This window comes from Pogona vitticeps, chromosome 1, assembly GCF_051106095.1.
Source record: "Pogona vitticeps strain Pit_001003342236 chromosome 1, PviZW2.1, whole genome shotgun sequence".
In the NCBI taxonomy this organism is placed as follows: Eukaryota; Metazoa; Chordata; class Lepidosauria; order Squamata; family Agamidae; genus Pogona; species Pogona vitticeps.
In genome coordinates, this window is record NC_135783.1 from 317430703 (window position 1) to 317443192 (window position 12490).

General features: G+C 40.8%; 1 protein-coding gene and 1 long non-coding RNA gene across 3 annotated transcripts in view; one reads left to right on the top strand and one right to left on the bottom strand.

Annotated features, from left to right (window-relative positions):
- Nucleotides 1–331: 331 nt before the first annotated feature.
- FOXA1 (forkhead box A1) overlaps nt 332–12490 on the bottom strand; it is a 52571-nt gene continuing 40412 nt past the window's right edge. The window contains exon 3 of the mRNA XM_072986385.2: nt 332–823. Coding sequence (XP_072842486.2) covers nt 810–823 — 14 coding nt within the window. The 3' untranslated portion in view covers nt 332–809. The remainder of the gene's footprint in view (nt 824–12490) is intronic.
- On the top strand, nt 2353–10227 carry LOC144588933 (uncharacterized). Of its 2 annotated transcripts, XR_013544703.1 has the most exons (3): nt 2353–3727; nt 4151–4235; nt 4620–10227. It is a non-coding gene; the product is annotated as an uncharacterized LOC144588933 (long non-coding RNA). The 2 variants fall into 2 exon arrangements; XR_013544701.1 differs by having other exon boundaries at nt 4151–10227.

The following is a 12490-nucleotide window of genomic DNA, read 5'->3' on the forward strand; positions in this document are numbered from 1 at the left end:
AGGAGAATAATAGATCTGCTTATGGTTACTGCATAAGCAGCCTCCATGCCTAAAGACTGTAATCTTCATGCTTGTGACTCACAACAAGCAAGAGATGCCACCATCATGTCCATTGTGTCATGGGTCATTTGAAAGCTTGCTGTCATTGGGACATTTGAATACTCAATAAAGGAGGCCCCGGGCTTGATTTTGCGAGAGTCGAGTAGGACTGTTGAGAACAAGAATTTCACAAGCTCACTAATCCATAGGGTCCCCTTAACTCAGAAGCAGTTTGACACCACATAACAGTATCTTCTTCTATGATAACGATAATCCTATGATAGTCCTAAGATTTCATTTTTGAAATTATTCTTTAATATCCTTACAACCTTTGGAACCAGACATACTGCTGATAATGTGGCCTTGACTGCCACATGGGCGGTATATAAATCAAACACATAAACAAACAAATAAATAATGTGTCAGCTGCTTTAAGAGTTCAAGACAGAAAGTAAGAGGGTCATGTGCAACTGTCCACAATGATGAGCATCTCTTTGACAGAAAAAAATCTTCAGCAACCAGAGTGGACCCATTCAGGCAAACACACGATTGGCTGTCTTCAACAGGAAAGACTCTTGAACTTCCTGTTTAGGCTTGGGCTTGGCTGGGGCAACACCAGTCTTTACTTTTCTTATCCACTTTCCTTGTTTTTGATTCCATTGACCTCTCAGCTCTTGCTCTCTGCTATGACTGCTAGTTTTTGGTTCTCAGCTGCTAGCTCGTAGAAGCTCATTCCTGATCCTCAGGGCTGAAATGTTAGCTGGTTCTATTCAATGGAAGAGTCCTGAAAGTCAAACAAAAGTTGGAGAAGAGAATTGACCATGTTGTCGCAGTGACAGATCATTATGAAATACAAATACATTGACTGGGTGTTTTTTATGGCATGATCCCAAAGTTATAAAATAAAATAAAAACAACAATTTTGAAAGTCAATATAAACATGTTTGTATGCACTGGACTATGATTGTGGCAGCAGATACGCTACAGACTTAAACTATTAGTTTTGAAAATCAGACTGAGCAGTACAGGAGATTCAGCTGTGTCTTGTTTAAACGCATTTGTTTCAGTTGATATCGCTCATACTTGTGAAGAGAAATGATTTTTCTCTGGCAACAAACAACCATGAGACGCCACCCCATGTTGAACTCACACCTGCCACACAAAGTGCCAGGCTGACGTGGTTATCATGAATGGCTTCCTTGCCAAAGATTGAAATGCCAAAAGTTTTTTCATTGGCCCATGTCTGTAGTGAGTTGGAGCTGAGGTCTCTCCAGTCCATACAATCGCAGCATTCCTTTTCTGCCAACAGTCAGCCAACCATGCAAAATAAAGGCAAAGAGCCATGCTGTGTGTGGCCACCATAAAGAAGGAGGTATATGGACATGCAAATCCCACATTCGTATGTCACATCCCACCACTGACACAGCTCTTGCTTCCATAGCCCAAACTGTAGGCTGAAGCACTGAACTAGTGTGTCAGAAGGCTCCAGTATAGCCATGACCTCAGTAGAATTGCAATCCTGACTAATGGCTCTACCTACCCTTAATTGTCATTCTCCAGTGCTCCAATTATTGAGCATTGTACTTGCAGAAGGGCTAGCCGTGTTAGTCACCTATAAATATTCAGCAGCACTCCATGTTGACTATAAACCTTGGTAGTTTTATGCTCATCTCTGGAACCCTCAAGGTACTGGGACTGGAGCCCTTCCGATTTCTGACTTAAAAACAGTTCAGAGATCTTGTGATACGATCAAGGACTGTTCTCTGGAACTAACAAGGATGTTCTCTAACCTCTAACCACAGGCACCAGCCATTGTGAAAGAAAAGGAATTGTATTTGTTTGATACAATGTGCTACATACATCTAGGGCAGTCACAGTAATGACTTTCAGACAGCCCAGTTAGAATAAATTGAGTAGATTCTACTTCCGGAGGCTGTAAGAAAGCAGATGGTTTTCTTACAGGTTTAACTGACAAAGAGCCCAATAACATCGGCACATATTCTACCCAATCGACCCTTCTTCTCAAAGTGTCCAGAGCAGAGGAACTCAAACTCTGATCTTTAACCAGTGGTGATCCATTTTGGTGGTCATTCTCTGTCAAAACAGTGTGCAGCAGTCAAGAATATCTGCACATGGCACTTCACTGGGTATATTTTTTGCTGGTGATGCAAGTCATTTTGATCAGGGCATGAATTCACTACAAGCTGAGAATTCTATCGCTTGCTTCTCCAAAGCTATCTACAGCTATGTCGTGATGACTCTATAGTATTAGTTACTTTAGATTGTTGTTGGCAGATATGATTTACATACCTCATTTTCTCCAATAAGTTCAATACCGCTTACATGGCTTGCTTCCTCACCACTTTGTCTTCAGAACAACCCTGAGGTAGAACAGGCTGAGAAACAGCAATTGATCCAAAGTTACTCTGTGAGTTTCAGGGTTCAATGGAGACTTTACTCTGGACCTTGCAAGTTTTGAGTCGAACCCTATACCACAACTACGCCGTGCTGTCTCTGGTTGCCACTTGAAGGCTCCTATTGTGCTTGTATCCTGTTTGTGATAACACGATATGAGTTGTGAGAACTGATACCGATCAGTGCTTGATGTGATCCCCAAAGCTTCCCTTGTGCCCTTCTCAAATACAGTGGAATGAACGAATGTGGACACTGACTTGCAGCTAAAGGTGACAACTTTGAGACCTGTTCACAGAACTTTGCAACAAAACTAGGCACAGCTATCAAACTAGAAAGCACATTTGGTTTCTTTTTTTAAAAGCTATTATGTATGTATCTGTGTCTCTTTTAAAAAGTGTATTACAGTGGGGTCTTGATTTGAGAACTTAATCCGTATTGGAAGGTGGTTCTCAAGTCAAAAAGTTTGCAGGTCAAATCTGCATTTCCCATAGGAATGCATTGAAAACCATTTGATCCGTATCTGCTCTTTTCCATCTATAGAAACTAATGGGAAGCTGCTATTCCGCCTTCGACCACTAGATGGGGATATTTTGTTTCTTTTTTTTTCTTAAGTCAAGAAAGGTTCAGGGAAGGCAGGGAAAATACAGTCCAGGCAGTACAGTACCAGGCAGTCTGAAGACTGTCTCCCAATCCACTCTCTAAATGCTGGGAGGAGTCAGGAAGCAGACAGGCACCCTTTTCACTGGGCAACAGTTAACTGAAAGTTCAAATTTTGCACTTTCCCTGCCTCCCATGTCGTTTTTTTCAGTTTTTTTCAGTTCGTAACTCAAATCTAAGTACGTAAGTCAAATCAATATTTTCCTATGAGAGCGGTTCATAAGTCAAAATGTTCGTAACTCGGGCCGTTCGTAAGTCAAGACCCCACTGTAAGTGCTCTGCCAAGAACCATCAGCCATTTCCAAGTAATCCAGGGCAAGGGGAGGGGAAGAGAATAGCAAAACCTCTCCATCATAAGCCTAATTTAGCCTCCATCTAATTGCACTATTCCATTTACAGGTCCATTTCCATGAACTGACACAGGCTAGCTTCTTGATTGTTCCTCTCAGTCGGTGGCAAGCAATTGTAATGCCGTGCCATTGTTCTCAATAATCATGTTATGCCTGCAGTGTTCCAGTCATTAACTGCCTGTCAAAAGAACAGCTCTCATCAGACAGACTATTTCTCATTTAAAACTTAACGCGGAGAAGCCTCATTTCCTTCTAAATGTCATAAGGTATGTTATCAAGTGAGCCTCCCAATGTGGTTCCTTCCCCACCCTCTTTATGAGTGTCAGATCCCTTCTCAGCCATTTCAGTTTCTGTACAGATATTATCTAAATCCTCCCTTAGCCGCATAACATTACTGGCAAGGAGCTGCCTGTGTAGCTTTCTCTGGGTGCTCTTGTTACTTAGCTGTTACTTCCTTAAATAAATTTTTGTTTCTAAATCAGGAAAGGTCTATCTATTTTAACAGTTCTAGAGCCAAACCACACCTTTAAAAATATCTCACCCAAAACTGTACCACCTCAGAATGCAAATGTAGCAACTAGGTGTATGTGCTTTCCCAACACATCAAAACACCTTGATTATAGAAATCTAGCATGCCAGTGAAAAGGCTTCAAATCTTGCTCCCTGATGTGCTTATTTTCTAATTGCAGGAATGTTGCAGAGAAAGAATATTTGAATATCGCAGGCCCTGAGGCCTAGAGGAAGCCAGTATGGACCTCCAGAAGAGCTTTAAAGGTATATTTGTTTATTTTGGCCTTTTCTCCAGTTGTTGTGGTGGTGGTGGTGGTTGTTTAATGTGGCATTGGAATTAGATAATGTGAACAGGGGGCATCTGAATGCTTACACAATTTTTGTATTTTAGCTCTCTGGCTTTTAGTTGATATTTATATTTACTGTGTTTGTATTAAGTTCTGGAAGTTCTCTTAGGAAAACAATTTCTCTTAAATATGACATAAAAATATTTTAAATAAAATAAAACCAGTCTACAAATCATACCAATAGACATACACATACGGACTTAAAGTTGTATGGATCTGAGAGAAACGGATTACACCAACTGTTATTTCTGAATTATTGTCTAAGTTAATAACCTCTGTGTTGTTCCTTCCTCATTCTAAGAAGTCACCCCTCATTCCAGCTTGAAAAGCCCCACAGTATGATCAAGTGCAAAGTTTAGAAGTTAGTATTGTTTTTCATTTTGAAAGACCTCTCATCATCTGACCCTGAAAACTTTTGCTTAACTTTTGCTGAAGTGTGTCACTGGTTAAGGAGCACATCCACATTTTTGCACCACTCAGATTGAAACAGCCCCTGGAACTGGAGTCGCCACATGGAGATACCAGGTCAAACAAATGGTGCCACCATGTAAGAACAGCAGCTTCAAGGATTCTCAGAACATGGAAGTGGTGTCAACTAGTGTGCCAATGAACAAACTGGCTAAGTATTTCTGGGACCTGTGGTCTCCCTTTCCAAAACTTTTTCCAAGTTCTATTTTCGGAGGTAGTTTCTTGGAGGCTATTCCTTATATGAAGCACTTCTCTTGTTATAAAGCCAGTTTAATGTATATGACAGTGATCAACAGTGATGTGGGGCCAACCTTATTTTGAATCTAAATATGGGTATTCTATGGGTACTTATCCTGCTTTGATCCCAGTCATGGAATTTTAAAGTGCATTCATATTTTAAATGAATCATAATAATGAGTTTGAATTTAGACATAATACAATTCATAGCACAATTCTCCCCTTTCCCAACAGGTTTACCAGTGTAATATCCTGCACTACTGAGTACAAAGTCAGTAATAACAGATCACATTGATATTTGTTGGAGATGGGGGGGGGGGGAAGCGACACCTGCACAGAATTGGTAAGGTGAAATTTCCCCAGGACTTGTTCTTCCTGAAATATACCCCAGGCTAATTTGACCACATTCTTTTTATATGTGAGTGTATCAACCAGAAGGCCAATGAGCTTTGTTCGTGGACCCTAGAAATCTGGGGCCTTCACATTAGAACAATGTTGGACAAGATTCCTCCAGGTGAGTGCCATCCACTTGTATGAAATTAGAGCATTCCCCATCTACCTCCACCAGTATGGACAATGGTTACAGTGACTGGGGATTATAGGCTATGTGGTTTCGTATATCTGGAGGGGGAGGCTGCTTTGGACACTGCCCCACAGTTTCTGGCGCTTTGAGCATACAAAGCGCCAGATTTGTATGCTCTAAATCATATGTATTAAAGTAGTTCATTGGCTGAAATCTTGTTGCTTCGTTTAGTAAGTTGCACTAAAGTAGGGTCATTGACTGGGTATTTGGTGAGTTAATTCCTCTGTAAATTCCATTGATTCAGATGGGCATACTCTAATTGTGATTAAGCAACAGGATTTCAGCTGCTGTCTTATTTATTAGTATTCTATATCCCTTTTCAAAAAATTGGGTTATTGTAAGTATGCCACAAGGCTTTAAAAGCATATAAAAGAGGCAGTTCCCTAGCTCTCTGCCCCAAAGACACTGCAGTCTGAAACAGCAAGAGCATCTACTAGAGTGAAGCTGAAAGGCTTCCACATAAAAGCAAAGTAGTTAATCTTGTTAGCTGAGTTTTGTATTCTGACTGTTTTAATTATACTGTAACAGGAGCTAAAGCAAAGGATTACCAAGTACTATAAGAGCAGTGGGTGGGTGGTTCATGGTGAAATGTCAGCTGCAAGCAGAGTTTTTGAGCACAGGGGGAGTAATGATGCACAATTCTATGGAAAAAGTGAGAGGGTAGGTGTTAATGACAGCAGGGGAGAGATGGAAGAGGACAGACGAAAGAGAAAAGGAGACTTTGTGAAATGCAGAGGTATCTACAGAGACTACAAAGCTACTCCCGCACAGCACTTTGGCTTGGAGGGAAAGGAGCACCAAAGACATACATGAGGGCTATTTATTCCTCCCTGAAAAAAAATGCATCACCAAAATGAAGACAAAAGAAAAGGGCAGATTTGAGAACAACCTGCATGTGCTAATATTTAAATGTAAAAGCAAATTTAGAAAGAATGGCCAAAATCATGTTGCTCAACACAGTAAATTGCACTAGAGTAGGCCCGCTTGAATCAATGAGAATTTAGTGAGTCAATTTCTCCATAGGTTCTGTTGATTCAAATGGGCCTACTCTAGTTGCAACTTACTATACTAAAGTCACAAATAAAGTTGTTACGTGCTGTCAAGTCACCTCCAACCTATGGACACTCTATGAATGAGAGATCTCCAGAATGCCCTGTCCTCGTTATCCCTGCTCAGTTTTTGTAAACTCAATCCTGTGGATTGAGAGAGAGTCAATCCATCTCGTATTCAGTCTTTCTTTTTCCTACTGCTTTCAGCTTTTCCCAGCATTACTGGGTTTTTTTCCAAAGAATCTTGCCATCTCATGATATGCCCAAAATTTCAGTCTCTTTCATCATTTTTGCCTCCAGAGATAATTCAGGCTTGATTCGATCTAGGACCCACTTGTTCATCTTTCTGGCAGTCCAGGGAATCCAGCATCATATATCCAACAAATCATTTATTCCCTGTCAGCTTTCTTTACTGTCTAGCTTTCATACCCATAAAGCATATCAGAAATACAAGAGTACTTTATTTAGTATTGCTTTTGTTTACCACTTTTCCAAGTGGTATTTGTTTTAATATGTGTATACTTATTGTTTTTAGTTTTAAATAGTTTATTTTAATGATGTAAGCCACCTTGGATCCTTTTTTAAAGAGAAAGGTGGTATAGAACTATTTGAAATAAACAAAATAAAATAAATGAATGATCTTGGAATTCACCTTCAGTGCCAAATCCTTACACTTGGTGATCTTTTCTAATTCCTTCATTGCTTCCGAGAGTTGGCCTTCTTCTGATTTCTTGGCTGCAGTCACCATCTGGGTTGATGTTTGATCTGTAACCACTCCAACTTTTTTATTGTTGACATTAATGTTGTGTAGTTCTTCTATAGTCATGATTTTTGTCTTAATGTTCAACTGCAGTCCTACTTTATAGCACTTTCTTCTTTGACTTTCTCTAAATGTCATTTCAAGTCATTACTGTTTTCTGCCAGTGAGCTCTTAAATTATTGATGAATGAGCAATTTTCATTCCTCCATCTGAATCTAGTCCAGCTTTCTGTTCGATATGTTCTTTGTACAGATTGAACAGATAAGGGGATAAAATGCACCCTTTTCTGACACTGCTGTCTATAGGAAGCCATTCTGTCTCTCCATATTCTGTCCTAATGGTAGCCCCTTGTCCACAATACAAGTTATGCATCAGGACAATGAAGTGTTGAAGCACACCCATTTCTTTCAGGAGAACCCTTAGTTTCTCATGATATAAATAATCAAGGCTTTGCTGTAGTCTATAAAGCACAGATTTATCTTCTTCTGAAATTCTTTGGTGCTTTCCGGTAGCTAGCAGATATTTGCAATATGATCTCAAGTGCTTCTTTCTTTTTGGAATTCAGCTTGAACATCAGGCATTTGTTGCTCCATATAAGGTAAAAGCTTTGTTGTAACATCTTGAGCAACAAAATGGGCCTACTTGAGTGCATGTAACACAAAGCAAAGTGTGCTGTTTATATACTTCCCCATGTACTGCTTAAAGCACTCCCTGGGTAGTTCAATGATGCAGGCTACACATTGCCCCCTCTCCCCATGAGCCGGATACTCCATTTACCAACCTCAGAAGGATGGAAGGCCTGAGTCAACCTTGAGCCAGCTACCTAGCCTGTCAGATCAAAGTCATGTTGTGAGGAGAGTCTTGGCTGCAATACTGAAGTTTAATCACTGTACCCAAAGACTCAGTAATTTACTACACTAAACAACAGGAGTTTGGCCATTGACATCAATTCAAACAGAATACAGTACATGTGCCTGTAGGAGAAGACAGTGAGCAGATTATCTGCATACCTCTTCAGTCCAGTGTCCAGTTGCTGACTGTTCAAGAGCATTTTTGAGACCCCTCCCCTTTGCCCTGTCTGCTTAGGATTCTCTGTATTTAAACTGAACCTCGGCAGGGTCCCCTTTCATGCTAAGCCATTTCCAAACATGTAGCTATGTTGGTCCGTTTCATTATGCATGATTTTTTTTTTTAAAAAAGCCAAACGAACGCTCTCCCAAAAAATTTGTAGTACTTTTGAAGCTATTTTGGTCCAGCAGTACTATAAACATACATCACAGGTTTCTTCACTGTCTGAGACCCAACATCTCCGTGAGAGTTGATTCATTTCCCTCTGACCTTGCACTGAAGTCACCCAGGGAGTGTTAAGAAAGGATTCAAGGCATCCCGCACATACGTTTTTAAAGAACGTGAAGGCCTTCCACAGGGTGGTTTTCAGAGAGGTGCCCTTGATAGCCTGTTTCAGCAACAGCTGGAACAAACAGAACACAACATATTGTAGCACCTTTAAAATTAAAAAAAAAATCATTTTGAAGTTAACTTTCATCCTTGTGCTTGAAGAAGTGGACTATAATCCATGAAGCTCACGTTCAAATAAATATAGGACTTAAAGGTATTCGTTGTTATTCCCAAAGGTATTCTTTGTTACTAATTTCCTTCATCAGTGACAGAATATTACTACGTAACATTATTATCATTTTTCCCTGTGGTAGTATAACTGTAATGGTCCACACGCTGGTTCATGCTGTACCCGGCCAAACTGTTGAATTCGGCTGCTTTTAAAAAAGTAACTGAAGATAACTATTTACTTTTGAGAAACAGGATGGTAAAGAATTACTTTATTTAAAAAAGCCACTGTATTGATAACTATAAGGACGGGGTTTGGAATAATAGCTATAATTATCAGTACATGTTGAAACTGCACAAGGCTGTGTAGTCTACCACATCTATACAAAGGACTTTAGATTCCATCCAAGTTATACAAATTGCTAAAGTGAAGGGTGCCTGGTGTCTGCTGGTGTCTGAGACAACATTTTATCCACCGGGACAACATATTAGGGATTTGTGGTTGGTTAGCTCAGTGAGCTGGAGCACTTCGGTCAGGAGTTACAATTCCCTACTGTGTCTTCTAGGAGAAGAGCTGGCCTATGTGGCCTTGAGCAAACTGCAGAGTCCTAGAACTTCCGCAGAAGAAGGGAAGTCCACTTCCTGAACATTTTACCTTGGGAAGAGTGGCCATAAGTCAGAACGAACCTAACAACACACAACTAAGGTTGCTGATGCTGTCAGATATTCATCTGCTATAACTTTTGGAACTTGAACATGTTTTTCTACACATTCCACAAAGCAGAGCTGTCCAGCCTGATGAAGACTTGTATGGCTCGAAAGCTAGCATCTTTGTCTGTGTATATATATTTTTCAGTGATACCTACTCTTGCGTTTGGATTCTCAGCAAGAGATTCCAAGACATTTTCTATTTAACAAATTACAGATCTGACCTATTGCCATTCAATAGGTGCCTCGCTTAATGGGCACTCCATTTAGCGATGAAATCGCTTAACAATGACTTTTTCGGAGCATTTTTGCATTTCGTTTAACGATGGTCCCTATGGGCGATTTTCGCTTAGCGATGGTTGGGACCATGCTTCACATAACGATTAAATTTGGGGTCCCCTGTTTCGCTTAATGATGGTTTAAACAGCCCCATGTTTGCCGTTTTTTAAATGTTTTTAGGTTATTTATAAAGTTAAAGTTTACTGTTTAAAATGTTTGAAATCATAAAGTGCACTTAATAAACCCTATGTTAACCAGATTTGACTTTGTTCTGACTCTTTTTTAATTTATTGTTGTATTTCCCCCCCCCCCATTGAGATGCATTGAATAGGTTTCAATAGGTTTCAATGCATTTCAATTGGGGAACCGCGTTTCCTATGGCAATTTTCGCTTAAGGATAGCAATTTGTTCCTATTGGAATGGATTATCCGGTTTTCAATGCATTTCAATGGGAAACCGCGTTTTGCTTAAAGATGAAATCGCTTAGCAGCTATTTTTTCAGAACGAATTAACATCGTTAAGCGAGGCACCACTGTATTACTCCTTAAAGTCATATCGCTGGCCTCTGTAAGAGGCAAAATACAAACGGACTATCTACCCTGTTCATTCTCATAGTGTAGAAGTGGTGAGCGCTCAGTGCCAAATTAGCTGCTTTACAAAACTTCCAGTTCAGAGACCTACCAAAACAGTCAGAGGGACGCGTGCCTTCCTGAGCCATTCTGAAACTGAAAAGAAATAAGAATCTCAAAATCTTTTCTTTGGGAGAAAAAAAGTGTTCACTCCCCTTGGAATTTAACCTTCATTTGAACCAGGCTTGTTGAAAGACAAGCACTTCAACGTATTGTTCCTTTGCCCCACCCATCCAATCCCTTATCTAACCTGACTCATTACAGCCTGTAGCTTTGTAACTCTGGCAGCAGTAAACTTTAGCTTTTACCAGTTAAAAGCCTTACCTGTGTGACCCACCCTCTGTGGGCATATACCCACCCCCTTAGCTATGGGAGAGAGAGGTCAGGCCTTTTCTAGTCTTTAGCAACACTAGCATAGCTTGTTGTACTGATAAGTATCATTGGATTGAACTGCAACTGCTACACCCTTGGGAATACTTCTCTCGAATGCTTAAACATGCTGTGAATTCTAGTTTTCATGATCTCGATCAACCTCTACTGAACTAGCCACCTGATAACATGCTTGAATCTGTGCCCAGTCCAGAAAGAATCAAAAACTTTCCAGTTGAAGAGTTCAAGAGCTGTGTAAGGGCGAAACTGTAGATGTTCAGGGCAACACATGAGTGCCAACATCCAGGAACCATGCTGTCTGGGGTCTTCTGAGAGTTGTAGTTAAAAAAAAGAAAAGAAAAGAGATAACTTTCCTGCTCCTGGTAAAACCCAAATGAACTCCAGGGGGTCACAATCCATCAAGACACTCTATTTTCAAAAAAGTATTATTTTTATTAAATTACAACATAAACCTACTACCATCAAAAAAAAAAATACAATTACATATCACATTAGTGCCACTAATCACCCTCAGGGTTAGCATTAAATTTCATTCTCTTACTCCAGGTTGAGTAGAAAGTATGTGGGCATCCAGGAGTGGATTTTTGTGCAACAGGAGTTCAGTTCTGATGCTGGCGAGGTATGTGGAGAAACATCCAGGAGCATGTGCTCAGAGATGCCCTGGTTCCTTAATGGGCTGAACAGAAACACCCTTCTTCCTTAATTCTAAATATGAACCCATCACTCTCTCCCCAACTTCTTGTTTTGCACTTGGCTCCTATTGCTGGCGGAGTCCTTGGGAAAGGTCTTATTGGTCCAGTGCATTCATGAGTACAAGACCTGATGGCCTGCGGAGAGATTAAAGGGAAATTTGTATCTTACAGGCAGGCGAGGTTACCCAGGAATCAGGTGAAGGCAATTTGGACTCATAGTGACCTTTTCCAGGGTTTTCTAGATAGTGGGTACTCAGAAGTGGTTTACTATTCCCTCCTCCTAGGAGCATCCTGGGATTGTGCTGCTTTCCCAAGGGTACACAGGCTCCTCTTTTCTGGGGAGGCACAGTGGGCAGTTGAAATCCCAACTTCTGGCCCTGTAATCAGATACCCAATTCACTGTGCTACAGGAAAAGAGTTGTATGTGTTCTGTGTTTGTTTCCACCCTAGGTGGAAGAATGCGACATACCAAGGTCCATGGATAGCAGTCACTTAGCAATTACCTGTAGAAGACCCTGTCAGAGGGTGGCAAGGACTGCTGCCTCTCCCAACAGCCACTGGGGGATTCCTATCAAGGTTTCTGGCCACTGAAGTGCCTGCCCTTACGGAGTGCTGCAATTGAGACTGGTTACTCCATAGTGCTCAGATCCTACAGGAGCAGACAGCTGGGGTCAGGCAAGGGAGGAAATGGATAAAAGCTACTAACTAGGCAGTGGAGAAAGAGAATGTCAGCAGAAAATGGGGAGTGGAATGGTGCCTATACTACTAGAGAACAAAAACCAACCACAGCAAGCAGATACAGTGGGGTCTT